The 26,194-nt window shown below is 40.6% G+C and overlaps 2 protein-coding genes across 4 annotated transcripts in view; one reads left to right on the top strand and one right to left on the bottom strand.

The window, feature by feature from the left end:
• Nucleotides 1–20,966, top strand: part of LOC144681580 (protein disulfide isomerase CRELD1-like) — a 30,090-nt gene extending 9,124 nt beyond the window's left edge. For 2 of the 3 annotated variants that reach the window (XM_078543287.1, XM_078543286.1), the window contains exons 6-11: nucleotides 9,863–10,039; nucleotides 11,146–11,241; nucleotides 12,435–12,518; nucleotides 13,370–13,465; nucleotides 15,629–15,769; nucleotides 16,307–17,053. In XM_078543287.1, coding sequence (XP_078399413.1) covers nucleotides 9,863–10,039; nucleotides 11,146–11,241; nucleotides 12,435–12,518; nucleotides 13,370–13,465; nucleotides 15,629–15,769; nucleotides 16,307–16,527 — 815 coding nt within the window. In that variant the 3' untranslated portion in view covers nucleotides 16,528–17,053. Of the gene's footprint in view, nucleotides 1–9,862; nucleotides 10,040–11,145; nucleotides 11,242–12,434; nucleotides 12,519–13,369; nucleotides 13,466–15,628; nucleotides 15,770–16,306; nucleotides 17,054–19,313 lie in introns of those variants that run through there. The other variant, XM_078543288.1, reaches the window with a different exon arrangement.
• A 4,798-nt stretch (nucleotides 20,967–25,764) lies between these two features.
• Nucleotides 25,765–26,194, bottom strand: part of LOC144681583 (uncharacterized) — a 29,320-nt gene continuing 28,890 nt past the window's right edge. The window contains exon 6 of the mRNA XM_078543294.1: nucleotides 25,765–26,059. Within this exon, the coding sequence (XP_078399420.1) occupies nucleotides 25,949–26,059 (111 nt within the window). The 3' untranslated portion in view covers nucleotides 25,765–25,948. The remainder of the gene's footprint in view (nucleotides 26,060–26,194) is intronic.

Here is a 26,194-nt window from a genome sequence, read left to right as displayed (position 1 = left end):
GGGGGCTTCTTTATGGCAGGGAGAATTACTTAACTTCAGACTTGTTAGAGGTATGTCCATATTCTTTTTATAATTACTTGGCTTAGCTAAGTGGTATGTAATTGATGATTATTCAAAATGAAGCTGGCTGTACAAGTTAGATGATCTAACTAGGATTGGCTGTGAAGGAGAATACATAAAATATGCCAAGAAAGCTGAGATCCTGTGTCATTACCAGGACCTTGTTTGATTGCATAGTGTGGATGTTAAAAGAAATTTGTTCTCTGAATGCTTGGTTAACTATTATTTCCCAAGGCTAATATTAAACATTTACTTGCTTTGAACTTCATAATAGAAACATGAATTAGTGAGGTAACAATTTAATCAATAAAATCCTTTGACAAATATATAGTTTAATGTAATATTCCCTTTATCTTGCTACTGACCAGGTGGTGTGGCTATTAATATAGTACAGTACACAAACATTTGAATTAGATAATGATTTATGTATGTTTTTTTTAACCTCTTGGGGTTGGAATATAAAGATTTGTACCAGGCACATTATCATCTGAAATAGGCCTTGTTTATATTCATTATATCCTTTTAAGAAAAAAAGGGCGGATGATATGATCTTCTAATTTCAGATTCTAAGAATCCTTCGCATTTCAAACTTCATATATTCTGTTAAATAAAATGTCTTGTGCTAATTGTCATAAAGTAGTGTTAACAAAGTATACATATAACATCAGAAAATACTGGAAAAACTCAGCAGGTCTAGTAGCATCTGCGGAGAGAGAAACAGAGTTAACGTTTTGAGTCCGCATGACCCTTCTTCAGACGGACTCAAAACGTTAACTCTATTTCTCTCTCCTGCTAAGATCTGCTGAGTTTATCCAGCATTTTCTGTTTTTGTTTCGGATTTCCAGCATCCGCAGTATTTTGCTTTTATACATATAACATCTTTTCCATCACCCTTTTATTTTCATTTTCTCCCACCTCCCCCATATTGCACACCAATCCCTGACTTGAGTGAGGAGGCAGCTGGCTTGTTCCTAGGTTACCTCTTCTGCTGTCCATCTGTTCAGAAGTGCAGTGCAGCTTGATTCTCCATTGCCTTTCAACATGCTTCTGTTATCACTTTCAAATATGCTGGCTGAAATTGACAAGTTATATTACGAAATTGTACAGACCTTCTTCCTTCTCTGTGTTAGTGCAGAATTAATCAACCTGGGGGGTTGATTGGACTGATACAGGTGCTTGTTTCTACATTTGACTTTCATATAAAAAGTCAAGCTGTTGCAATTAGCAATGAACCATTATTGCAAGAGGGATGGAGTATAAAAGTAGGGAAGGCTTGTTACAGAGCATGGTGAGACCACACCCAAAGTACTGTGTACAGTTTGGCTCTTATCTAAAGAGGAATATATTGTATTGGAGGCATTTCAGAGAAGGTTCCCTAGGTTGATTCCTGGGATGAAGAGGTTGTCTTCAGAAGAAAGATTGAGCAGGTTGAGCCTATACTCTGGTCCTGATCTTATTGAAATGTATTCTGCGGGGGCTCCCCTCATCAGGGAATCTAGAACAAGGGGGCACAGTTTCAGAATAAGGGGTCACCCATTTAAAACTGAGATGAGGAGGAATCCCTTCTGAGGGTTGCCCGAGAGAGCAGTGGAGGCTAGGTCATTGAATATGTTCAAGGCTGAGTTAGATTTTTGATTGACAAGGCAATCAAGGATTATGGGGGGCCATGCAGGAAAGTGGAGTTGAGGCCATAAATCAGATCAGCCTTGATCTTATTGAATGTCAGAGCAGACTTAAAGTGCTGAATGGCCTACTTCTGCTCCTATTTCTTATGTTCTTAAACAGTCATTCATTGATCCCTTTATTTTTGAGAATAAAGCAGAATTAAATTTTTAGAATCATAGACCTTAAAATTCTCTGTCATCTTCAGGATTTGCCTCATTGTTAACCCTGTGGTTAAGCTGAAAAGATGATGTAATTTTGGCTTTTAGTGCACTTGGGTGCATTTATGCAATTATTGTGCTAAATGCCAGATTTCTGTATCTTTTAACTCTGCAAATTTTACAGCTCCCAAAGCATTGTTCACTTACACAGAAGTTTCCCAGGTTTATGCTATATTGGCAATGCGTGTAATTTTATGATTCAAACACCCCAATCTAGTAGCTTACTTTATAATAACAGACAAGTGTAAGTGAGGAGTTAGTGAGCAGCAAAGGACACAAACTTCGCCTTCTAATTACAGGCTTCTGAGAAATTTTTAAAAATTCTTTCCTTCTCATTTTTTATATCACTGTTACCTGCACTTCATTTTACCCTAGTGCTTTCCTCTCTTCCCAGAAAACAGTGTTGGGACCCAAATTCCCCCAACTCAAACCTATACCTGGATCAACCTCAGAAAAGGGGTGACACCCTGTGGGCATATCACTCTATGCCATCATAATGGAGGACAAGTGGTATCAATAGCATGTCCAGGTCAGGAGAATCAGGCAGATGGCTGAGGGAAGCAGCTTAATAGTTATCAGGTAACATCCCAGAAATAGCTGTAAATCAGGAATTGGAAAAGAGGGAGGAATTCAGGAGAATTACAATCACCGGGGAAGTGGTGCTTAGCAAATTGTTGGCGTTGCGGCCTGACAAATTCCTGGGTCCTGATGGACTTCATCCTAGGGTCTTGAAAGAAGTGGTTAGTGGGATAGTTGATGTGTTGGTTTTAATTTTCCAAAATTCTCTGGATCGGGTAAGGCGCCATTAGATTGGAAAATAGCAAATGTAGCTCCTTTATTCAAAAATGGAGGGAGACAAAGCAGGAAACCACAGGCTAGTTAGTTTAACATCTGTCATAGGTAAAATGTTAGAAACTATTATTAAAGATGTTATGGTAGGGCACTTAGAAAAATTCAAGGCAATGAGGCAGAGTCAACATGGTTTTGAGAGGGAAATCATGTTAAGCAATTTATTGGTGTTCTTTGAAGGAGTCACATGCTGCGGATAAAGGGGAATTGGTGGATGTACTGTACTTAGAATTCCAGAAACAATTTGATAAGGTGCCACATCAACGGTTATTGCGGAAAATAAAAACTCATGGTGTAGGGGGTAACATATTTGCATGGATAGAGATTGGCTAGCTCACAGGAAACAGAATAGCCATAAATGGATATTTTTCTGGTTGGTGGGATGTAACGAGTGGTGTGCCACAGGGATCAGTCCTGCGGCCTCAACTTTTTACAATTTATATAATTCACTTGGATGAAGGGAAAGAAGGTATGGTTGCTAAATTTGCTGATGATACAAAAGTAGGTTGGAAAGCAAGTTGTTAAGAGCACATTAAGGAGGCTATAAGGGTACATAGGTTAAGCAAGTGGGCAAAGATCTAACAAATGGAGTATAATGTGAGGAAATTGTCAATTTTTGGCAGGGAGCTTATCTAAATGGTGACAGATTGCAGAGCTCTGAGATTCAAAGAGATCTGGGTGTCCTGGTGCATGAGTTGCAAAAGGCTAGTCTGCAGGTACAGTAAGTAGGAAAGCTAATATAATGTTGTTCTATTAGGGAGGGTGATCAGCCAGAGGTCATGGTCCAGGTTGGTACCAATGACTTAGGTAGGAAAGGGGATGAGGTCCTGAAAGCAGATTTCAGGGATCTAGGAAGGAGATTGAAAAGCAGGACTTCTAAAGCAGTAATCTCAGGAATACTCCCAGTCCCTAGTGCTAGTGAGTCTAGAAATAGGAGAACGTAGTGATTAAATACGTGACTGAAAAGCTGGTGTAGGTGGGAGGTCATCAGATTTCTGAGGCATTGGGACCGGTTCTGGGAAAGATGGGATCTGTACAAGACAGATGGTCTACACCTGAACAGGACTGGGACGAATATCCTCAAGGAGAGATTTGCTATTGCTGTTGGTGGATGGGAAGTGGGATGGTTAAACTAGATTGGTAGGGGGCTGGGAACCCAAGAGAAAATTCAGAGCAGGGAATGGGAGATGGAGAATTAGTGAGTGACTCTGAAAGACAGAAGCAGCACAGGTTAAAATATGTACAGCACAGGAATTTGGCAGTGTTAAAAGGTGTATATGCAAAAGTAAGGAGTATAGGAAATAAAGCCTAAAGGCACAGATTGATGAGGGATAGTCAGTATGGTTTTGTTAGGGGAAGATCGTGTCTTACTAACTTAATATAATTTTTTGAGGAAGTAACATGGAGGATTAATGAAGGTAGTGCAGTGGATGTTGTCTACATGGATTTTAGTAAGACATTTGACAAGGCCCCACATGGCAGACTGGTCAGGGAAGTGAAATCTCCTGGGATTCAGGGGAAGGTGGCGAGTTGGATCTAAAATTGGCTCAGTGACAGGAAACAAAGGGTAATGGTCGATGGATGTTTTTGCAAGTGGAAACCGGTTTCCGGTGGCGTTCCACAGGGCTCAGTGTTGGGGCCCTTGCTGTTTGTCATATATATTAATGATTTGGACATAAATGTGGGAGGCATGATTGGATAATTTGCAGATGACCCAAAAATTAGCTGTGTAGTTGATAGTGAAGAGGATGGCTGTTGTCTCCGGAATGATATCAATGGTTTGGTTGGTTGGGCAAAAAAATGGCAAATGGAATTCAATCTGGATAAGTGTGAGGTGATGCATTTGGGGAGAGCAAACATAGCAAAGGAGTACTTGATAAGCCGGAGGATGTTGAGAGGGGTTGAGGAAGTTTGAGACCTTGGTGTGCATGTCCATAGGTCCCTGAAGGTGGCATGATAGGTGGATAAGGTGGTAAAGAAAGCATATGGAATGCTTTCCTTTATTGGATGAGGTATTGAATATGAAAGCAGGGATGTAATGATGGAACTGTATAAAGCACTGATTAGGCCACAGCTGGAATTTTGTGTATAGTTCTGGTCACCACATTACAGGAAGGACATAATTGCTCTGGAGAGCACACAGGAGATTTACAAGAACGTTACCAGGGCTTGAAAATTGCTGCTATGAAGAAAGATCGGATAGACTGGGGTTGTTTTCCATTGAATAGAGGAGGCTGAGGGGTGACCTAATTGAGGTGTACAAAATTATGAGGGGCCTAGATAGGGTAGATGGGAAAGACCTGTTTCCTCTAGCTGAGGGGTCAATTACTAGGGGGTATAGATTTAAGGTGATTGGTAGAAGATTTAGAGCGGACATAAGGAAAAACTTCTTCACCCAGAGGTTGGTAGGTGTCTGGAATTCACTGCCTAAATTGGTGGTTGAGGCTGAAACGCTCAACTCATTTAAAAGGTTACTGAATCTGCACCTGAAGTGCAGAACACTGCAAAGCTATGAACCAGGAAAGTAAGATTAAAAATCTGGCCTCTTTCTGTGCCATAACTTTTCTATGGTTCTAGTGTTATCATTTATTGTGAGGGGAATTGAATATAAAAGGAGGGAGGTTATGCTTCAGTTGTACAGGACACTGGTAAAACCACATCTGATGTACTGTGTACAGTATTGGTCCCCTTATTTTAGGAAGTAAATGTATTAGAAGCAGTTCAGGGAAGGTTTACTAAACTAATACCAGGAATGGGCAGGTTGTCTTATGAGGAAAGATTGGACAGGCTATGCTTGTATCTGCTGGATTTTAGAAGATTAAGAGGTGACTTGATTGAAACGTTTAAGATCCTGAGGGGCCCTAAAAGGATGGATGTGGAGAGGATGTCCCCTCTTGTGAGAGAATCTAGAACTAGGCAGATGAAAATTTTTTTCTCTGCGGGTGGAGAGTCTTTGGAGCTCCCTTCCTCAAAAGGCAGTAGAAGCAGAATCTTTGAATGTTTTCAAGGCAGAGGTAGGTGGTGGCGTAGTGGTATTGTCACTGGACTGGTAATCCAGGGACCTACGGTAATGCTGGGGTCCCGGGTTTGAAACCCATCACGGCAGATGGTGGAATTTGAATTCAATAAAAATCTGGAATTAAACGTCTAATGATGACCATTGTCGTAAGAACCCACCTGGTTCACTAATTCCCTTAGGGAAGAAAACCTGCCTTCTTCTCCTGGTCTGGCCTACATGTGACTCCAGATGTGCAGTAATGTGGTTGACTCTTAAATGCCCTCTGAAATAGCCTATCAAACCTCTAAAAAGTCTATGTCTGGAATAAAACTGGATGGACCACCTGGCATACCTACATCACAGGGGCTGCAGGAGTTTAAGAAGGCAGTTCACCACCACCTTCTCAAGGGCAATTAGGGATGGGCAATAAATGCTGGCCTAGCCAGCAACCCCCACATCCCATAAATGAATAAAAAGAAAGGTGGATAGATTCTTGCTAAACGAGGGGGTGAAAGGTTATTGTTATGACCCTGCAGTTGGTAAAGCTGAGTTATTTAAAAATCCCAGAGGGAAACTTTAAACAACTGTCATAACCTATATTTTTAAGTGGTATATTTGAGATGCAACTCTAAATTCAGGAATCAGACCACCAGTTCTCTAGAGGTTTTATATTAAACTAAATGAAACATCTTATTAATTTCCACAGGTTAAAATATATATACACATGGCTACAAATTACTACTATCATAACTTTTAACAAATTCCCAAACTAATCTCCATTAAGGCAACAGCAACCCATAGACTTAACCAGATACCAGGAAAAGCATTTTCAACTTATGAATTCAAAATGAGGATCTTGTCACTTTTGATTCCTGAGGAGAGCCATTTGGAGGCTTATAGCTGCCTTTTGATCTCACATTGCCTTTGCTCTGCACACACAAAACTGCCAAAGTTATACTTAGCACAGCTCATTTAATGTAAATTCTTATTGTATTACCAGCCTCTTTGAACCCACCTCTCCTAATAATAAAACCCCTTTCATAGTACCAATTTTATTAGCAATATAAACATATTGCTTGGTCTCTACTCACTAGGTGCCAGACTTCACTCGCCTTCTTGAATACTCTATTCAAAAAATGCAAATCCACTCTACCCCTCTTACATCTCAAAACTAGTACACATCAAAGCACCCAGACTAGCTGGTTTTAATCCAATTAAGACACACCCACAGATTAAACCTCAATTTTAAATGTAAAATATTTTCCAATAATATATACATTCATAGCTTCATGACAGTAAACAAGGGTAGATGGGAGGTTACAGTCAGACCAGCCATGCGGCTGATTGGCCAAGTGGCCTAATGCTGATCCTAACTTGTATATTCCCTAACATGCATGATCCCTATGAGGATTTCTCCGAGGCATTATGCACCTTTTCCAAGAATACCATTGTGAAACCTGCCAAGCCTTGGTGATATTCAAACTCTCTACTGCACCAGCTGTTCTGTCCATGACAATTATATTGACAATGGGTCTCAATTTCCACAGCTCCACCATCTTCCAGGCTGCTACACAGCATCTGTGCAGCATTCATTGGGGAGCTATCAGGGCACATTTCATGCAAGTGACAGACTGCACTGTTTTGTAAATAGCTGAATTCCTCCATATGGACATTAGCCATTTCCCTGAAAGCAGAACTTCAGCCTTCCCCAGATTAACTGGATGCCCCAGTGTGCAGGGTGACACACTAGCACACACATGGCAACCGAGCAGCTGCTGGCATATGTAAGTAGGAAGGGTTCTGTTTCAAAGATATCCATTTCATCTTTTGATGTAAACCGAGCAGTATCCACACTTATAGATGCAAAACTGCAAAATGTATTAGAAGTTTTCATTGAATGATAACTGCAGCAGCAGCACTTTAGCCTGACACCTTTTACCCATCCTAACAGATGACAGTGCAGCAGACCTTACTGGCTTAACCGGATTTTGCCACGAGGCATTACCTGAGTGAACAAGCCCACGCCAAAGGCCCTAACCATAAGTAACAAAGCACAATTGAACAGTGTAGTTCAAACAAAATTTTTTTTTAGTTACAGAAAATAAGTGTTAGTCTCTAAATTATAAGGCTTCCTTCTTGGCACCATGCTCCCACCCCTGCTTAACTGGGGCTTCCTATCTCTTATCCTGCCACTGAGTCCAGGTGCTCCCAATGGCCTGTAGTGAGAGAGGTGGCTGGTTGCTCAAGCTATACAAAAGAGTAAGGAGATTGAGGTGGACCTTGGGTAGCTGGCTCCTGTAAGTTTTTAACTGACAAAAGAGGAAATTCAAGGCCTTAGCATCTTGCAGCACAGAAGGGGGTTATTTGGCTCATTGTGCTAGCTCTTTGAAAAGTCATATTCTTCATACCCTTTCCTTTAAATTTGTTTTCCCCAAATTATTTATGTTATGAATTCAGCTTCTTCTACTGTTTTGGGGAAGTGCATTCCATCTAACAGTCCTCTGTGGGTGAGGATGGAGGTGGTGGGGGGAGAAACAGTGACAGGGCGGATTTCTTCTAACTTCTCTCCATTTGATAAGTTTTTACCCTTTAGTTACTGACATGTCAACTAGTTTTTCCCAATTTTCCTTTGCAAAACCCTTCATAATTTTGAACACCTTTATCTGATTTCCCTGTAGCGCCCTCTGTTCTAATTAAAAGAGTACAACCTGCTTTTGTGTAATTTGTTTTGGAGCTTCTTGTCTTCTTGTGATGGCCTTTTAGCATCATATATTTTGAAAACTTCAGCTTCCTTATATAGTGGTCAACATATAATCGAGATAACCTTGCAATGCAAGTTTCTGAGATTATTGTGGGTTGCATCATGTTTAGGTAGTTATTCATAAGTTGACTATGAAATTCTTGGCTAGTATAAGTAATATTTCTTAGAACTGGATTGCAGATTGAAAGGTCAAAATGTTTTAGTTTGTTCCAAGAATAGAGAGGTGTTCTCTATGGGTGGTCTGATTGTTTATCATGCCATAATGTTGGGTATGCTGGTAACTGGATACAGGAAATAAGATAAGTATGACATCTTGGCTGGGGCCTCAAATAACTACCGCTGGACCCTGCAGGAAGCACAAAATAGCATTTATGAACTTCAAAATATTTTGTACCCTCTTTTTCTAATTCTTCTTTAATACATGATTTAATACATGAGGTATCGTGTGAAAAAAATTGAGCTTGAAAGCTCCTAAAGATTTAAAATGCTGAGTGCTGGCTGAGTAGCTCTGCATTCAAAAGTAGTCCAATCTCGTAATCGTCATTTATTGAGTTGGTTTTACCTGGGCCAGTGACATGCACAAGTCTTTCTTCTCACTATACCTATAACCACCTCCAGTCCTTCAACCCTCCCAGTATTCCAATTCTGGCTGCTTGTGCATAGCTGATTTCCATTGCCCTGCTATTGGCTATTGTACCTTGAGATTTTGGGTCATAAGCTCTGGAAATCTTTCCCTAACACCCTCTAACTCTCTCTCTTCCTTTAAGATATTTAACACCTACCTTTTTGACCAAGCTTTTGGTAATTTGCCCTAATATCTATGTGGCTGACTATCAAATTTTTGTCTATTATTGCTTCTGTGAAGTACTTTGCAAGGTAATGGGGCCTATGTAAATGTAAGTTGTTGTTTAGGACACTCGAGTTACTTTAACTGAGCAATTTATTTTTTTTATTCGTTCACCGGATGCGGGTGTAGCTGCCAGGCCAGCATTTATTGCCGATCTCTAATTACCCTTGAGAAGGTGATGGTGAGCTGCCTTCATGAACCGCTGCAGTCCATGTGGTATAGGTACACCCACAGTGCTGTTAGAAAGGGAGTTCCAGAATTTTGGCCCAGAGACAGTGAACGAACGACGATACGGTTCCAAGTCAGGACGGTATGTGGCTCGAAGGAGAACTTGCAGGTGCTGGTGTTCCATGTATCTGCTGCCCTTGTCATTCTAGGTGGTAGAGGTTGTGGGTTTAGAAGGCACTGTTGAAGGAACAATTGCATTCTAACCATATCGTTAAATTTTTATTCCATATTTACAGCATGTACGGGTGGACCTACAAAACCATGCAGTGGATACGGTCAATGTGATGGTGATGGAACTCGATCTGGAACTGGGATATGTAATTGTGATTCAGGCTATGCAGGATCTATCTGTATGGAGTGCGCTGATGGATACTTTGAAGAGTCAAGGAACGATACACAATTGGTATGTCAAGGTATGTGATACATATTTCCATATCTTTTATTCTGTAAACATAACTCAAAGGCATAAATGAAGCACAAATAATCTGTGTAGATTTTGTGCATGGGCATAAGTGGCAAAATAGATGGGCAATATTAATTTTTATATTTAGTTTTGGGAGCTTGGTTTCATTGGCACCAGTAGTCATTGGCTATCTCACCTGAGTGGTAATTTTGCATGTGTGATCCAGCTTTTTGGGATCAAAGCCTGCACAGAAGCTTTCTGTAGAATGAAATACTATAGTAGCAATTGTCACTAGTAGGAATTCTGATCTGTATTTATCTTTAAATATTGACTTTATGTGTCAAGTCAGAGAATACAATCGCTCTTTTACATGCTTCTCCTGTATTCTGCTACATTTTAAACCTAATTCACTCAGCAGAGCAAGTCTGGTTCAGGTCAGGTGTCCATTTTACACCCCATCTATTTTATGTTCCATTTATGTGATGTGTAGGACATTGGATGAGGGCAGGATCGGATTTGACTGTGATGGATAATGTAAGCAAATTACTTACCAACACTCGTTATCCAGGTGCGTGTAGAATGGACACTTGGGCCCAGTGCTACCTGCTTTCTGAGGGAAAGTCTGAAAATTCTCCAAAAGAGAACTGGAGCAGCGTCAGTCCAATTCTTGAAATTGCCCCCAACTTGGCGTGCATTTTTCATAGAGATGCCACATTTCGCAATAGTGCAGAAAGGAGTGCTCTGGAACAGAAGTGAATTAGCCTTGGGACCTAATTGAGAATATTGATGTTATACAAACTTGGAAGTGCCTTACACTGACACAGTATAGAAAAGAAAATCATCTTTATGAAACTGAATTATTCAGATGGAGAAAAACAAATTTCTACCTGTCAAAGATTTCAAGAGCAGCAAACGTGGACCATGATATTAAAACTGACAACTTTGAAAGTGACATCCTCCTCTCATCAAGGGACTTTTCCTGCATGCCTTATGCCAAATCCAGAATCTTTTTGTGTCAATTCTTCTTAATTCGTGCTCATGATTTCTAAGCATAGTTTTAATGAGGTGTGGTCACAGGTAGATTGATCTTGTGCCCTGTTGGCTGCTGTGTTTCAGAATGTTACAAATCCTGTAAGAAGTGCACAGGCCCTGAGGACTATAAATGTCAAGAGTGTAAAGTTGGCTGGTTCCTGCATGGTGACAAGTGTATAGGTAAGCACTTACTGCTTATCTTTGGAATCCTTGTTGATTTGTTGAGGATTAGACTGCATCATTCATGTTGAAATCTGTCCACTTCACAATTCGTTATGCTCTGTTCTGGCCTTTATTTAAACTATTTATGTTGGTTTTGTTAACATTACAAATGGTTTTGATATGGTGCATTGAGATGGATTATTTCCTTTGTTTGGAGAATCAGTGACAAGGTGTTATCAATTTAAAATCCTCACTTAAGGAGTGAGGAGAGGGGGTGGAAGAAATTTATTTTTGTAGAAAACTTGTTAAAGAAAGAACTTGCAGTTGTATAGCACCTTTGATAAACTTAGGATGTTCCAAAGCACCTTACAGATAAATTGTTATTTAAACAGTTAAAAAGTGAACTAGTATTGTAAGAAATTCGGCAGCCGTTTTGCATGCAGTGAGCTCTTACAAACATTGGTGTGATAATGGCTATATAATCAATTCCAGTGATATTGATTGACGAATAAATATTAGTTTTGACACTGGGGATAACTCCCCAGCTCCTCTTTGAAGTAGCGCTATGGAATCATCTGCATCCACCTGAGAGGGAAGATAGGGCCTTGCTTTAACAACTGAGAAACTGTACCTCCGAAATGCAGCTGTGCCTCTGTATGGCACCGAATGTCAGCCTAGATATTCTGCACAAATGTCTGGAGTGGTAGCACAGAGTTCTTTATCATTGGGAATGTAGGCCATAGCATCTTTTAAGGAAGAAAATTGATAACCACTTTGAAGAGAAGATTCAAGACTCTGGGTAGAGCAAGATGATGGGATTAGATTTGGATCTTTCTGATAAGAAGCCAGCCCAGATCAAATTGTCTCCTGTGCTTTAAATCTCTATGGTTCTAGTTACAGCTATAACATCCAATATAAATGTGTTTAACATTTTGCAAGATCTAGTAACCATTCATTATTACTAGGGGCAGTTTGGCACAGAATTACAAGATCACAAAACAAAGTGGAGAGAGTCACAGTCTGTTTATTTAAACACAAATCCAGGAATCTAAAACAGTTTTCAATAGAGAGAGGGTTTGGCTATAGAGGCAGCTTGTTTGTAACTTAGAAGAAAAACATTTTGCAATCTTGAGAGGTTGTTTGGATTTTTTCCAATTGTTTTCTTAAAGTTTGTTTAAACAAAATCTAATAATCTCTCTCCCCTCATTCAGATATTGATGAGTGCGACACTGAGTTGGCGAACTGCAAAGCTGGCCAGTACTGTGTGAACATGGATGGCTCCTTTGAGTGCAGAGGTCAGTGTTGCTATCCTTTCTGTGATGATGGCTAAAACACCCTATCAGCTGCAGTTTGTACATTTTACGACATTGTACAATACAGTGAAAAGACAGTTTATTTCCTTCCCTTGTCCCCCCTGATCATATTAACAAAGTACCTGATCTCAGTTAGGCCCTCACCAAAGTAAAACTAGGTTGCAAGACAATGTGTTACTCCTACTTCTAAGATTTCCCCTCTCCACATATTGCCAGAGTGTTGAAAGTAAATTTTCAGTGACCATCTTGGCCAAAGACTAATGAGCAACATAAGCTGAAGGGAGAGTTGTACACCCCTTGATTGTTTAGATATTACAGCTTGTCAGCATTGTGGAGTGATTTTTGTCTTCCTGCTACTACAAGGCATTTCTGATAAAATGATAGAAAATTATTGACTTAAATAAAGCATTTGATAATCTTGGCTGAGAAAAAGTGGCCCTAAGCTCAAGCATTTAATTCAGTTCCATCAGTCCAGCCATGATCTTATTGAATGGCAGAGCAGACTCGAGAAACAGAATGATTTGCTCCTGCTCCTATTTCTTATATTATTCATCAGTGCTTAGTGATCTTCAGGGAGACCAAGAAGACTGTAATAAAAAGAAAGGAAATAACTGCCAGGTTCATTGATCAATTTGCTCAACATTATTTGGTTCTTCAATACTTTTTCTTGCCTGCCCTGGTTTCTAACTGCAATAGAGTCTGCATGTAAATGTCAGTGAGCGTTTAAACTGAAGACTGAGGAGTAACTTTGCTAGGCTCCAGGGCACTCTGATGTGCTGTGCATTACACTATAATACTTGATTTGTTTAATATTTCTCTTGTCTGATTTCTAGCTTGTGACAAGGCTTGTTTCACCTGTATGGGAGCTGGACCTAGCAGATGTAAAAAGTGTAACAAAGGTTACCAAATGGATGGCACAAAGTGCCATGGTAAGTATTTGCACAAGGAAGGATGTCAAGTCCATGGAGAGTTTTTTTTTATTCATTTACAGTATGTGGACATTACTGGCCACGCCAGCATTTATTGCCATCCCTAATTGCCCTTGAGAAGGTGTTGGTGAGCTGCCTTCTTGAACTGCTGCTGTTCCATGTGGCGTAGGTATACCCATAGTGCTGTTAGGGAGGGAGTTCCAGGATTTTGACCCAGCGACAGTGAAGGAACGGCAAAAAATTTCCAAGTAAGGATGGTGAGTGGCTTGGAGGGGAACTTCCAGGTGGTGGTGTACCCATGTATCAGCTGCCCTTGTCCTTCTAGATGGTAGTGGTTCTGGGTTTGGAAGGTGCTGCCTAAGAAGCCTTGGTGAGTTTCTGCAGTGCATCTTGTATATGGGTACACTGCTGACACTGTTCGTCAGTGGTGGAGGGAGTGAATGTTTGTGGGTGGGGTGCCAGTCAAGCGGGCTGCTTTGTCCTGGATGGTGTCAAGCTTCGTCAGTGTTGTTGGAGCTGCACTCATCCAGTCAAGTGGAGAGTATTCCATCACACTCCTGACTTGTGCCTTGCAGAAGGTTGACAGGCTTTGGGGAGTCAGGAGGTGAGTTACTCTTTGCAGGATTCCTAGCCTCTGACCTGCTCTTGTAGCCACAGTATTTATATGGCTAGTCCAGTTCATTTTCTGGTCAATGGTAACCCCCAGGACGTTGATAATGGGGCATTCAGTGGTGGTAATGCCATTGAATATCAAGTGACTGTGGTTAGATTCTCTCTTGTTGGAGATGGTTATTACCTAGCACTTGTGTGGCACGAATGTTACTTGCCACGTGTCAGCCCAAGCCTGGATATTGCCCAGGTCTTTCTGCATTTGGGCATGGACTGCATCTGTATCTGAGTTGTCACAAATGATGCTGAACATTGTGTAATCATCACTGAACATCCCCACTTTTGACCTTATGATGAAAGGAAGGTCATTGATGTGGTAGCTGAAGATGGTTGGGCCTAGGACACTACCCTGAGGAACTCTTGCAGTGAGCTCCTAGAACTGAGGTGATTGACCTCCCAATAAGCACAACCATCTTTCTTTGTGCTAGGTATGACTCCAAGTTTCAGAAGGCAAGAAGATAGAAACTTTAGTTATGGGGAATCAATTCGTGAAACTGGATCGCTCTTCACTAGAATAGAGAAGATTCAGCGGAAATCGGAAAGAAGTAGTCAAAATCATGACCAATTTTTATAAATTCCTTCCACTGGTCAGTAACCAGAGGTATAAATTTAAGATTATCACTAAAAAGATGGAAGGCTAAGTCAGGAGATTTTTTTAAATGCAGAATTGCTTGTCAGAAATGGAATGTGCTGCCAGAAGCAATATCCATAATAGATTTTCAAAGAGAAATAGACAAATATGTGGAAAATAGGAATTTAAAAACAAATGCAGAGAATGAGGATGTAATGGTTAATCAGGAATGAGGGGCCAAATGGCCTTTTTCTGTGCTGTCAAAATTATTTGAAGGTCAAGTTTAGATACAGAGAAACATAATCTTTACCAACTGGTGTATTTGATCAAGATCTCAAGACTGTTACAGATGTAAGCATCACCATGCTGGGGGGATGGTCTAAGGTACCAGTTTTTCTGGCTCTGTTAGATTCTGTGCTATGATTAAAGGTAGAGCAGGACATTTTCTAAGTACTGGTGCAGGCCCTGATCGTGTCAACGTTTAGGTTTTCAAGGATTTTTCATGGATGCATCTAGGGTTGCAATGTTGAAGTTTAGCAACTACAGTCCTTGAATAGTTTAAGTAAAGAAGGGTAAATGACATTTATTGCCAACAGATTGCAGCACTGAATTTAACAATGGACCAGAGAGATTGGTAGCACAGACTGTCCTATTTTGAAAACAGTCTATGGTTCAGGCTGTGCAATAGTGAGTGGTCTCTATCCCAATTGATCGAAGAATTAGATGGAGAACAAACACCATTCCAGCATCTCAGGTCACCGGTGAGTAAATTACACTCAGATTAAAGGAGGGTTTACAGTGATAAACTATTTGGGTTGGGAGCTGGAGAGGAAATGGGAGTTCTAACCAAAGTGTTTTGAAGGCTGAAGAAGTAGTTCAATTGTGAAAATTTCAGTGTCTGAATGTGTTCTGTTTTGTTACAGATATCGATGAGTGTAACAGTGAGAAACAACTTTGCAATGGTGCACATGAGAAGTGTAAAAACACAGATGGCAGCTACACGTGTGCATGTGTTGATGGGTTCTCGAAACAGGATGGTCTTTGTGTTGAGGACAAGTTGGCCCGTAAGTATTACATCTCTTCTAACCCAAACTTGTACCCCTCTATTCCAAAATAAAACAGGCATGATTCCCCTTTGAAAGTTTCAGTAGAGCTAATATAACATACCAAGTGGCAATATTACATTAGCTGTCAAAATGTAGATGGAAGAATTTGAAAGGGAAATGAGTGCTGGAAATGCACAGCATGTCAATTAGCAGCTGAAAGAGAAAGGTGTACCAACCCAGAAATGCTCAGTAAAGCAGGGCTGGGGAGGTTTTCTTCTGCATCTGACCCTCGGCATGCCTAATGTTGACACAAGACAAAACTGTGGGAAAATGTTCTATTCTCCAACATTGACATCCTTACACTTGGTGAGCATAAACTTAATCAAAGCTTTTTCTCAATGTCATAATTTAATGCCAGTCATGGAATATTTCAAAGAGGCTTCATAAAGGTGTGACTTCACAGGAGTTTTTAAAAAGAAAGACTGAATTAAAGCTCTAAATAGAAAATATTTTTAAAAAATAACTAATGCGCAGCTCTCTCTATTTCTTCAACAGCTGTCCCTGAGGAAGGTCTCTTTGACAATGTCACTGAGGATGAGATGGTGGTCCTACAGCAGATGTTCTTTGGTGTCATCATATGTGCACTGGCAACACTTGCTGCAAAGGGAGATATGGTCTTTACCTCCATCTTCATTGGTGCCATTGCTGCAACGGCAGGCTACTGGCTGTCGGAGAAATCAGACCGGCTTGTAGATGGATTTCTTAAAGGGAAATAATGAGAAATATAATTTGAGTGCAATGAATCGGATGGTTCTCTGTGGTAATAGCTGACTATTTAAAACAAAACTGGTTTGTTACCCAGTGGACTACTTTGACAGAGCCAGCAGCTGAGATTACCACGTGGAAGTATGGGTAAAATATCAATCTATAAATTATGAATTCAACACAAGTAAACTGTGCATGTCTGAAAACACAAGATTATTTATATTCACATGGCATATTTAGGGTTGTTTATATCGAAACAACTTTCATGCTATACTTTTGGTGAATTCAGAGTTTCGATAAAATGTACAATGATACTTTTTCTGAGTAATGCACTGTTCTAATTTATTGTAAAAAGCTGCAGCATGGGCTTTATCCAAAAGCATATGTAAGATTCAGGGGAGAAGTATTATCTTCTGTCACCCCTCAACAAAATTGTGCTTCCATTTACAAAACATCTTATTGTATTTTTGGCAAAAATGTCCCAACTTCAGCTGAATGAACTGTGGCTTTGTCTAATAAACCTGTCAATGCCCAGTTTGTGCTGTTTCAGGCTTAGAATCTGGTTGGTAATTGGTCTAGTCTCACTTTGTAGGTCTTGAGTTGCTAGTTTTCATTCAAGCAATTTTATTCCTAAAGTTATCTGTCTCACGAGGAGAAATGGACTTAAGCTGTGGTGGGGTCAAGTATGAATGGATACAGATCAGGTTAAGATTGCTTCTCAATCTGTGGGAGTGGGATGATTAGGAAGTAACTTGCGTACTTGATGTACTGTTCTGTAAGTAACCTTTTTCTTGACCTTTCTGGAATGCTATTCACAGCAGATGTGAAGTGATCTATAGTTAAGAAAACAAAGATGGGAATGAGAATGCACTCATTAGAAATATGACACTAATTGAGGTGAGAGGATGAGTGTGCAGGTTGTGGCATTTTGTGTGATGTGCAGCTTGTGAAAAGTTAAGGCCAGCTAGGAAAATGTTAAGTCTTCGTGTGACATGATCAAAGCATGAAATTGGTTTTCATTAGGTGCAAAGGCAGGCCTGTTACAGGCCTGGAAGAAAGTTTCTTGGTTTCGATGTGGGTGAGGAATCTTATCTCCAGGTCTGCACTTTCTGCCTGAGGAGGTAGCTGGTGAAGTCCAAATCGGAGGAATTTAGGTAGTGGCTGGAGTGGAGCAAGATGGCTTCAGTTTAGCCTGCATTAAGATGGTAGAAACCTTGACTTATCCTGGTCTTCATCTTGGACAGGCTGTTGGAGAATGGAACAACATTCTTTGGACTGAAAGAAGAAACATAAACATGAAAGCTGATTCCATGCTTTTGGATGTTATGACTAAAAGATACCATATAGAGTGAAGTGGGGGGGGAAACGAGAGGAGGAACCCTTGGAGGTAACTTTGTAGTTAGAATAGTTAAAACTAGGGGAGCACCTGTGTTGGGTCTAGAGTTGGGGTAGAATAGCAGAAGAGAGATATTTGAAAAAGATTGCGTACAAATTCTTGGTACTGCATTTGCTTTCTCCTGGAGAATGGAAGCTCATCGGTCATGTTAAATTGGAAGGGAGTCAGCATATTTAAACTCAAGTGGATTTAACTCTGAATAAAACATCTTTGCCTTTTTGAGATGGGAATGTGAGTATGCTTAAAGGATGTTTGGGTATATTTGATCAGAGGAGCAGCCAGCACCATCTGCCTTTGTTCAATAATAATAATCGTGTTTTTTGGGAGTTGTCATTGCAGCCCCTCAAACACTCACCTTTGAAATAATACCACGATGTAACTGCCACCATGAAATTGGAATGGACCTTTACACTGGAAAAGATCTTTGTACCTGTGTGGATCTTACTGATATGGATTTTGTAAATATCCCTTTTTTTTTGTTACTTAAGCATTATTTATTTACTTGAGAAGTGTCTTAATTTTTTTTCTTCCAATTTCTCCCCTGCAAACATTGACTGACCACTTGGGTGTAGTTCATGGATCCTGGTGGGTGTAGAGAATAATTCTCAGCTGGCTATTCCATTGTGAGGGGCAACATGGTTAAACTCCAACTGGTCTACACCACAAGTGGTTGTGCACTTTCCAGCAGGAATTATTGAGTATGAAGAGAATCTGGGTTAGGGTTTTTTTTTACCTTTGATTCCAGACCAGTTGCATTGATTGCTGGTAATAAAACACCAATTCAGTTGAGCCTCAGACGCTTGTCCGTGCAACTCACTGCTACACTTAATCGTTGGAGGTGGATGTGCATCATTACGCAGAGGTTGGCACTGGGAGGGGTACAGACCCCCTAGATTCATATCGGTGGGAATCATGTTGATTCTATAAAAGACAGCAAACTGCAGAGCCATGTAGAGGGTGAAACTAGAGCTGTCCTGGCAATGAACCTGTTCTACTTTCAATCAGCCTGTTCTTGACCTTTGTCATTGCTCCCATTGATGCTCCTTTATGCATAATGCTTTTTGTTTTATATTTGAGATTTATTTGCAGAAAATAAATTGTGATATAGTTAGAAGCAGAAAGTTTCTAACCTCAGTCAACCTGTATTTTCTCTTGTACTGATGCTATAATGTTTTGGATAAGTTCTGACGAACATATGAACACTTAAGAGCTTATGATGTTTCTGGGATTTACCCTTCAGCGCACACCCATAATTTGTCTCCTCTTTACAGAAGCTGACAGCCTTGCTGTGTATTTCCAGCATTTAGTTTTTCTGCATTTTAGACATTTTCTGATTTATTTATATTACTTTTGATGTGGTTGTGGCGTATGTAAAATCTTTTTTTTTCTTTCCGTCCTCAGTACTGGAAGGTCACTTCTGTCCCTGAGATGCAGCACCCCTCACCAAGTAGAATTTTGCTGTGTTAATGGCCCTTCAGGTCCTTAAAGATTTTGTCATTTATTGTTTCTATATTATTAATTGTCCTTTTAACTTATATGTATAATTTATTGCACTTAACTGTGAGAAATTATTTTCCATGTTACATGAGATGCGAATTGACAGCAGAGCTGACACTAACAAGCTGGTCACAATTTCTCTGTACAGCCTTAACTACCTGGATAGAAATAAGAAGGATTTGGTTTAGATGTTTTATTTGACATCCAGACAGCACCCTCCACCTTTTTAAAAAAAAACTATTGTTGCTGGATTTCTGCTGCTCCCTCAGTATATTTGCATAATGATTATTTTTAATCTACCGTGTAACTTTTAAACTCTGATAGGAAGTAGGCCCTTCATTAAAACCAAGTTTTAACCAAAATTCTGGTATTTTTTAACTGTTCCTTTTCTGTGGTTTTTGAGTCAAACAGATGTTGCAAAGGACATGGTTGTGAATTACTCTGATAGCATTGGGTTTTTTTCTGTATATTCACAAAATTAGGCTTTAAATATAATCAGTTAATAGTTTTTAGTTCAGCAGTTTACCTCAAAGGGCAGTACTAGGGAGTTTTATCCTTTCTAAATGAAGGTGCGTAGTGTATCTTACACGTGCAAAACATTTGCTCCCAATTTTCAGTAGTTTGGGAAGTGCAGCAGCCATCTGCTGGTGGAAGATGGAAGTGTCTGCACTGAAACTCCCATTGTTTCACTCTGGGGATTAACAGAAGGCCTCGCCCTTGTCTTTCAAGCGGTGGACTGCAATGCCCTAGTACTATTTAAATCTGAAAGTAAACTTCTATAATTACCACAAGAGTGTGACATACCTCAGTTTCAGTCATTGGATTCTTGCTAGGGACTGCTTTACTATCGTAAACAATTATTCCAAATATATTTTTAAAAAGAATAAAATGGAGGTTTCTTAATATTGGCTACCCTATAGTGTAACAATGTGTCGTTTCCGATATTGACCCTGTAGAAATGGCTAGTTGAGTATTACTATCATACACTGACCGTATTGCCTCAATATAAATGAAGTAACTGCTGTGTATGTGATTATGCTAGACATTTCTCATACTGCCCTTCCAGATAAGCATATGTGACAGATATTTCTCTCTATTGTATCATGTGTGTGTATATTTAGGATATGTGACATGCATCAGTGCCATGCACTAAAGGTTCTCATTGCTATCTTGGTATAATTCCTTGTGTTGGACCTGAGTGAATGCAAAGCAGTCTGGATCTATTCATTCTATAATTGATTCTGATGTTTGAAGTGTTTTTATAGTGTATTCAGGTGTTTCACCAGGAAGCAGTTAACACTCTGACCTTCAATCCAACTTTTCTTTGGGAGTGCCGTGACTGAATTTAAAAAAATAAACTGGAATCAATGGCTATGTTACTGAGTTATTCTGAATATGCCAGCTTACTAACCAGAAGGCTCCAGTTGAAATGATGTGTTGTAAAACATGGTGGGGCAGGAGAATGGGTTGGGGTAGATCTTCTCAAACACTGGTGCTGCTAGCACTGAAATTCTAGTGAAAACAAACATTTTGTGGTAAATAAACACTTGAATTGTGTCTTTGCTTTGATGTTGATGCTTTCATTCTTTGTTACAAAACCCTTGCACCTGAATCTTACATTGGCAGGACCTTCCAAGCCATGAAAGGGCCACATAACCATTTCTCCTGAGCAAGTGAACTGTCAGTGTAGTCCATTCTGACACAATGGCATTTGCCTTCACTGAAATGATTTCAGGCTGCGAAAATATTCTGAAAGGTAGCTGGTTAAAGCAGCAATTAATAACTCAGGATGGGGTTATAGTGGAGAACCGGTTTAATTGCATCACTCTCTTATTTCAGCGTAGACATTGCTAGCAATTGTACATTGACCATCCTTGTATGTTGACAATTCTCTTATTACCTAATAATATCAATCAATGGGGGCACTGAAGATGAGCTTGCGATGCCTGATTCATCCACACTCATTACTTCTGATGCAGGCAGAACACCATCTTGATCACTGCTAATTTAAATGATACAAGCAGACAGCCAGCACTAAACGCACTTGTTGAGTGGCTGCATGCTTCAGGGGGGAGCTCAAGCTTGTTCAAGGCTCTCACTACTTAAAGCCAACCTGTGTCTCTCAAAGGAGAGTTGCATTTTGGCTGGAGAAGGTGCTGAAAATGTTTGTGGAAGAGAAGCTGAGCAGGAAGAAGAGTGAATTATGGTGAAACCAGGGAGAATGTCCAAGATTCTCAGCTGCACTGGATGCCTTGGTGGCGAGGAGGACCAATATGATTTATCTACAGAAGACCAGGAGGCCTTCCAAACAAACATTGCAAAGGCAGATGGAGCAGGTAACCATAGTGGTCAAGGCACAAGGACCTGGATGCAGTGCTGCAGAAAGTTTGGTGACCTCACATGTGGCCATGGTCAATGAATGTACCTTCAAAAACTTGCACACTGTTAAAAGCACTGCACCCCCATCACTCAACTACCAACAATCTCTATCAATCAGTACTCATACCTAACATTCATACCTTTGCCTCTCACACACTTCACCTTGTTGTAAACCTCATGCCCACATCTCTCAGATTTTACATACAGCTATTTAACCATGACAGGCACATCACCCAAACACATTGCATGGCACACACTAGCACACTTCCCTCTTGCAGAACAAGTTAACCCATAACTGGAGCTAACTGGTAGCGCACAAGTGTGGCTGCATGTATTTACCCTCATTGAGGAGACAGTGATCACTATCATCAGGGCGGCCATCACTGAGTCTGTGACCAGTGATGAGGATGATGATGGTAGCTTCATATCTAATTCACTCACACCCACTTCTGCCTCATCCTACAATCTTCTGATTTGCAAGCTGCAGACAGTGTGAAGTATCCACCTCTTGCTTTCCATCCCTCTCCTCACCTTTACCCTAACCTTCTGCCTTTCTTCTTTTAGATATCAGGAACTATAACCTGACCAGATGTTGGTGGAAGAATAAGGTGACAGTGATGAGCAAGAAATACCATCACTTGCATTCCTAGTTGCAGTCACTAGCTCAAATGCTGACACTGTACTTTAAAGATAAATTAGAGGCAGGATCTGCACATGGTGAGGAAGTGGGCAAGAGTGCCTGCAGTCAGGGCAGGAGATGAGTATACAGCAGATGCCAGCTCACTGAAGAGTGAGGTTGCACATGAGTGCTGCAGAGGACTCAAATGAACACTTCCATGAGGGCTATAAAAGGAAGTTGATGAGTATGTACAATAAAATACTTGGTGTATTGGCAGGCCTTGCAGAAAGCCTGTGTACAATGCCAAGGAGTATGGAGGAGACCAGCACTAACTTGGTACCAGGCTTTGTGTAGAATTTGAAGTCCATCCTTACCAGCATGGAAGTGATGGGTAACTCCATTAGCACGCTTGCAGATCCAACCATCATACAGCATCAGATGGCTGATGTCTCAGCTCCCTTTGTAGCACTAGAAGAAGGCACCCAACATCTAAGCACTGCAGTGGAAGCTCAGACTTCTGTAATACAAATTCAGCTTGCAATCACACAAGCTCAGACTGCTGCCATCATGGTTGAAGATCCAGTGTTCACAGGAACTTGTAGGGTGTCACAGCAGTCCAGCAATCTAGGCACCAACAGATTATTAAGAATGCTGAGGCACCTTCCTAGGGGAATGACTGACTCCATGGAATACAAACCTGCTGTCCTCTCTCAGGGTGACTGCATTTATACTCCCACTTTGCCAGTGCCCTGGGCGTTCCCTGTCAGCCAGAAATCTGCCACCATGGTGTCGTCTGCTTAGGCCCAGTGTTGCTTGAAGTTGTCCGCTGTAGCCATCTGCAGTTCCCTCCACTAAAACTCAGTAACTTTCCACCAGCCATTGGAGTTACACTGCACTAGGACAGGGAAAAGCACACCAAAGAGACACGCAAAGAGAATATGCAAGGTGATTAGCTGATGTTTGTGTGCAATAGAGAATGATTTGATTTATGAATTTATCACTTGAGCCTCTTCCCATCTTTCATCTAAATCTATCAGCATAACATTCTATTCCCTTCTCCCTCATATGCTTGCCTAGTATTTGCTTCAACCACTTCTTGTGGTAGCGAGTTCCACATTTTCACCACTTGGGATAAAGAAGCATTGTCCAGGATATTGGGAGAGCTGCTCTGCTCTTTGAGTGGTGCCATGGGATCTGTTATGCCCCATCTAAGGCAGATAAGCACCTGGGTTAAGTGTTTTATTTGACAATACTCCTTAGTGCTGCACTGAAGTGCCTACCAAGGTTATCTTCTCAAGTTGAGGAGCGGGGTTTGGACCTTTGTTTCCAAAAGTGAGTGCTACCACTGAGTGACACTAACACCAACTGTATTTAAATAAATTTACAGGTTATAATCACTCTTGATGACCACGTCTGTTTTGAAGTGAGACTAGAGGCCATTGGCTCTCTCCAGGTTTTACAAGTCTGTGTACCACCAAACCACCCCAGACACTATTCTTCATCGTAACTTTTTTTTAAAAAGTGACCTCTGCTACTGTGACAACAGGGATTCTATAACTGATCTCTGGACCACTGGAGATAAAAAAAAGAAAATCAGCTGAGATCTCTGTTACTAAGTGGCCCTTTGTGGAAAATTTGCACATGCCGATATTGCTGAACACGAATCTATCCCACCTTAAGAGAAGCCTGTTGAAATACAGTCGAGCGCAAAATCCTGCAGCACAGTCTGTGCCTATAGAACTGTATCTTCACGAGAAGAGGGGACAAAATTGAGTGAGGAGGAGATTTTTCTTTTAATGACTTCCATTTATATAGCACTTTTCATGACCACCAGGTGCCTCAAAGTGATTTACAGACAATGACATACTTTCGAAGTGTAGTCACCAATGTAATGTAGGAAACACGGCAACCAAAATTTGCGCACAACAAGGTCCCACAAAGAGCAATGTGATAAAAACCAGGTAATCTGTTCTTTTGTGATGTTAATTGAGGGATAAATAGAACCATCTTCATTTACGACGTAGAAAGAGACCATTTGACTCATTCAAATTCATGCTAGCTTCCCGTGGAGTAATCCCACTCTCCCATGTGGTCCCCTTATCCCTGCAAATTTATTTCCTTCTAGTGCCCATCCAATTTCCTTTTGAAATCATTTATTGTTTCCACAGCCACCACATTCGTGGGCAGCGAGTTTAGGTCTTTACCACTTGCTGCATAAAAAAAATTCTTCCTTGCATTCCCCCAGCATCTCTTGCCCAAAATCTTAAATTTGTGTGCCCTAGCCCTTGTACAATCAGCCATTGGGGAGAGCTTTTCCTTGTCTACCTTATCTAAGCCTGTCATAATCTTGTATACCTCGATCAAATCTGCCCTCAAACTCCTTTGCTCCAAGGAGAACAATCTCAGCATTTCCAAATGAACATGTTGCCGGTCGAAACAATGTGATTACCGATCTCCTGTTGAGAGTTTAAAGAACAAGGATGGTAACAGTGTTATAAAGCCAGATGGATGTATAAGACTGTAAAATAAGACTGTGACGAAGCTTGTTTTGTAAATATGGTGTATCATTGTTGTTACTTGTGTAATATGTAATACGCTATGTAATAGACTGTGTGAATAGCTCCAGAGACGCTAAAGAGCTGGATGTTTTGCCAGAAGTGGCCAAACTGGAGTGTTATTGGTTGAAAAGGAATCCTGGAGAACTGCACCATCAGGACCGTCATGACCTGAGGGAGGGAGGTTTCATAGAAGTATGTCTTGTTGATGATAATCTTGCCTGTGAAACTCAAAGGTGAAAGTTATTGTTGGATAGGACTCCTGACCTGCCCTACGTATTTGAAGAACAGCATTACTGTTGAACTGTGCAGCTACATAATGCCATACATACTGAGGGAGAAAGCTTTGGTTGTGTAAGACAGATCTTTGTTGCATCGACTATTTAAAATGAAGTTTACTTTTTTATTTGAAGTATCATTTGCCAGTTTCATGTTTAATTTGTGTTGTTTCTGATTCATGTTAATGTAAAAGTTACAAAAAGTGAAATATTGTTGGTAATTTGGCGATCATTTAGTAAACTTGGTTATTTTGGTTTATGGTTTTCCAATGGGGATTGTAAAATATTAGCCAGGACAGGATGGATAATTCTCCTGCTCTTTTTCAAAATAGTGCCATGGGTTCTTTTACATGCACCTCTGACAGTGCAGCACTCCTTCAGTACTCTACTAGAATGTCAGCCTTGGTTTTGTGCTCAAGCCCTAGGGTGGGATCTTTCAGCCTCGCCCGCTGCCAGGATCATCTGGTCTCACCAAAAGTCAATGGACTGTTGATGGGCCACCAAAGCTCCTGTGGTGAGTTCCACCATGACAGGCATGGAAAATCCTGGCCCTAAAGTGGGACCAAGGGTGAGAATGCTTCCAACTGAGCCATCTGCTACACCGTTTGAAGAGATTGCAAAACATGAAAAATTAATCTTTATTCAGAAAGCACAATGACTTGTGTCCATTTGCATTGTGAAATATGCAGATGGATTGAGGGCTGAAATCTATTTCAGTGTACAGCTCCAGTTGATTGGATTGTATTGCAGCAGCTCACGCTCTCGTAGTGAATCCAGGGATTTTGCTAATCTCTTCTCCTTCCACTGAATTTCCATCAGCTGAGAGGAATAAACAGAAAGTAAAAATTCCATTTATACACTGCCAGGCAGAAGCTTGGACTTCTCAAAGTAACTTACAGACAATTAAGTACTTTTGAAGTGTAGTCACTGTTGTAAGTTAGGAAATGGACACAG

The sequence above is a fragment of the Cetorhinus maximus genome, chromosome 6 (genome assembly GCF_964194155.1).
Source record: "Cetorhinus maximus chromosome 6, sCetMax3.hap1.1, whole genome shotgun sequence".
Lineage (NCBI taxonomy): Eukaryota > Metazoa > Chordata > Chondrichthyes > Lamniformes > Cetorhinidae > Cetorhinus > Cetorhinus maximus.
The sequence above is the reverse complement of the archived record's forward strand: the minus strand, read 5'-3'. Positions and strand labels throughout refer to the sequence as shown.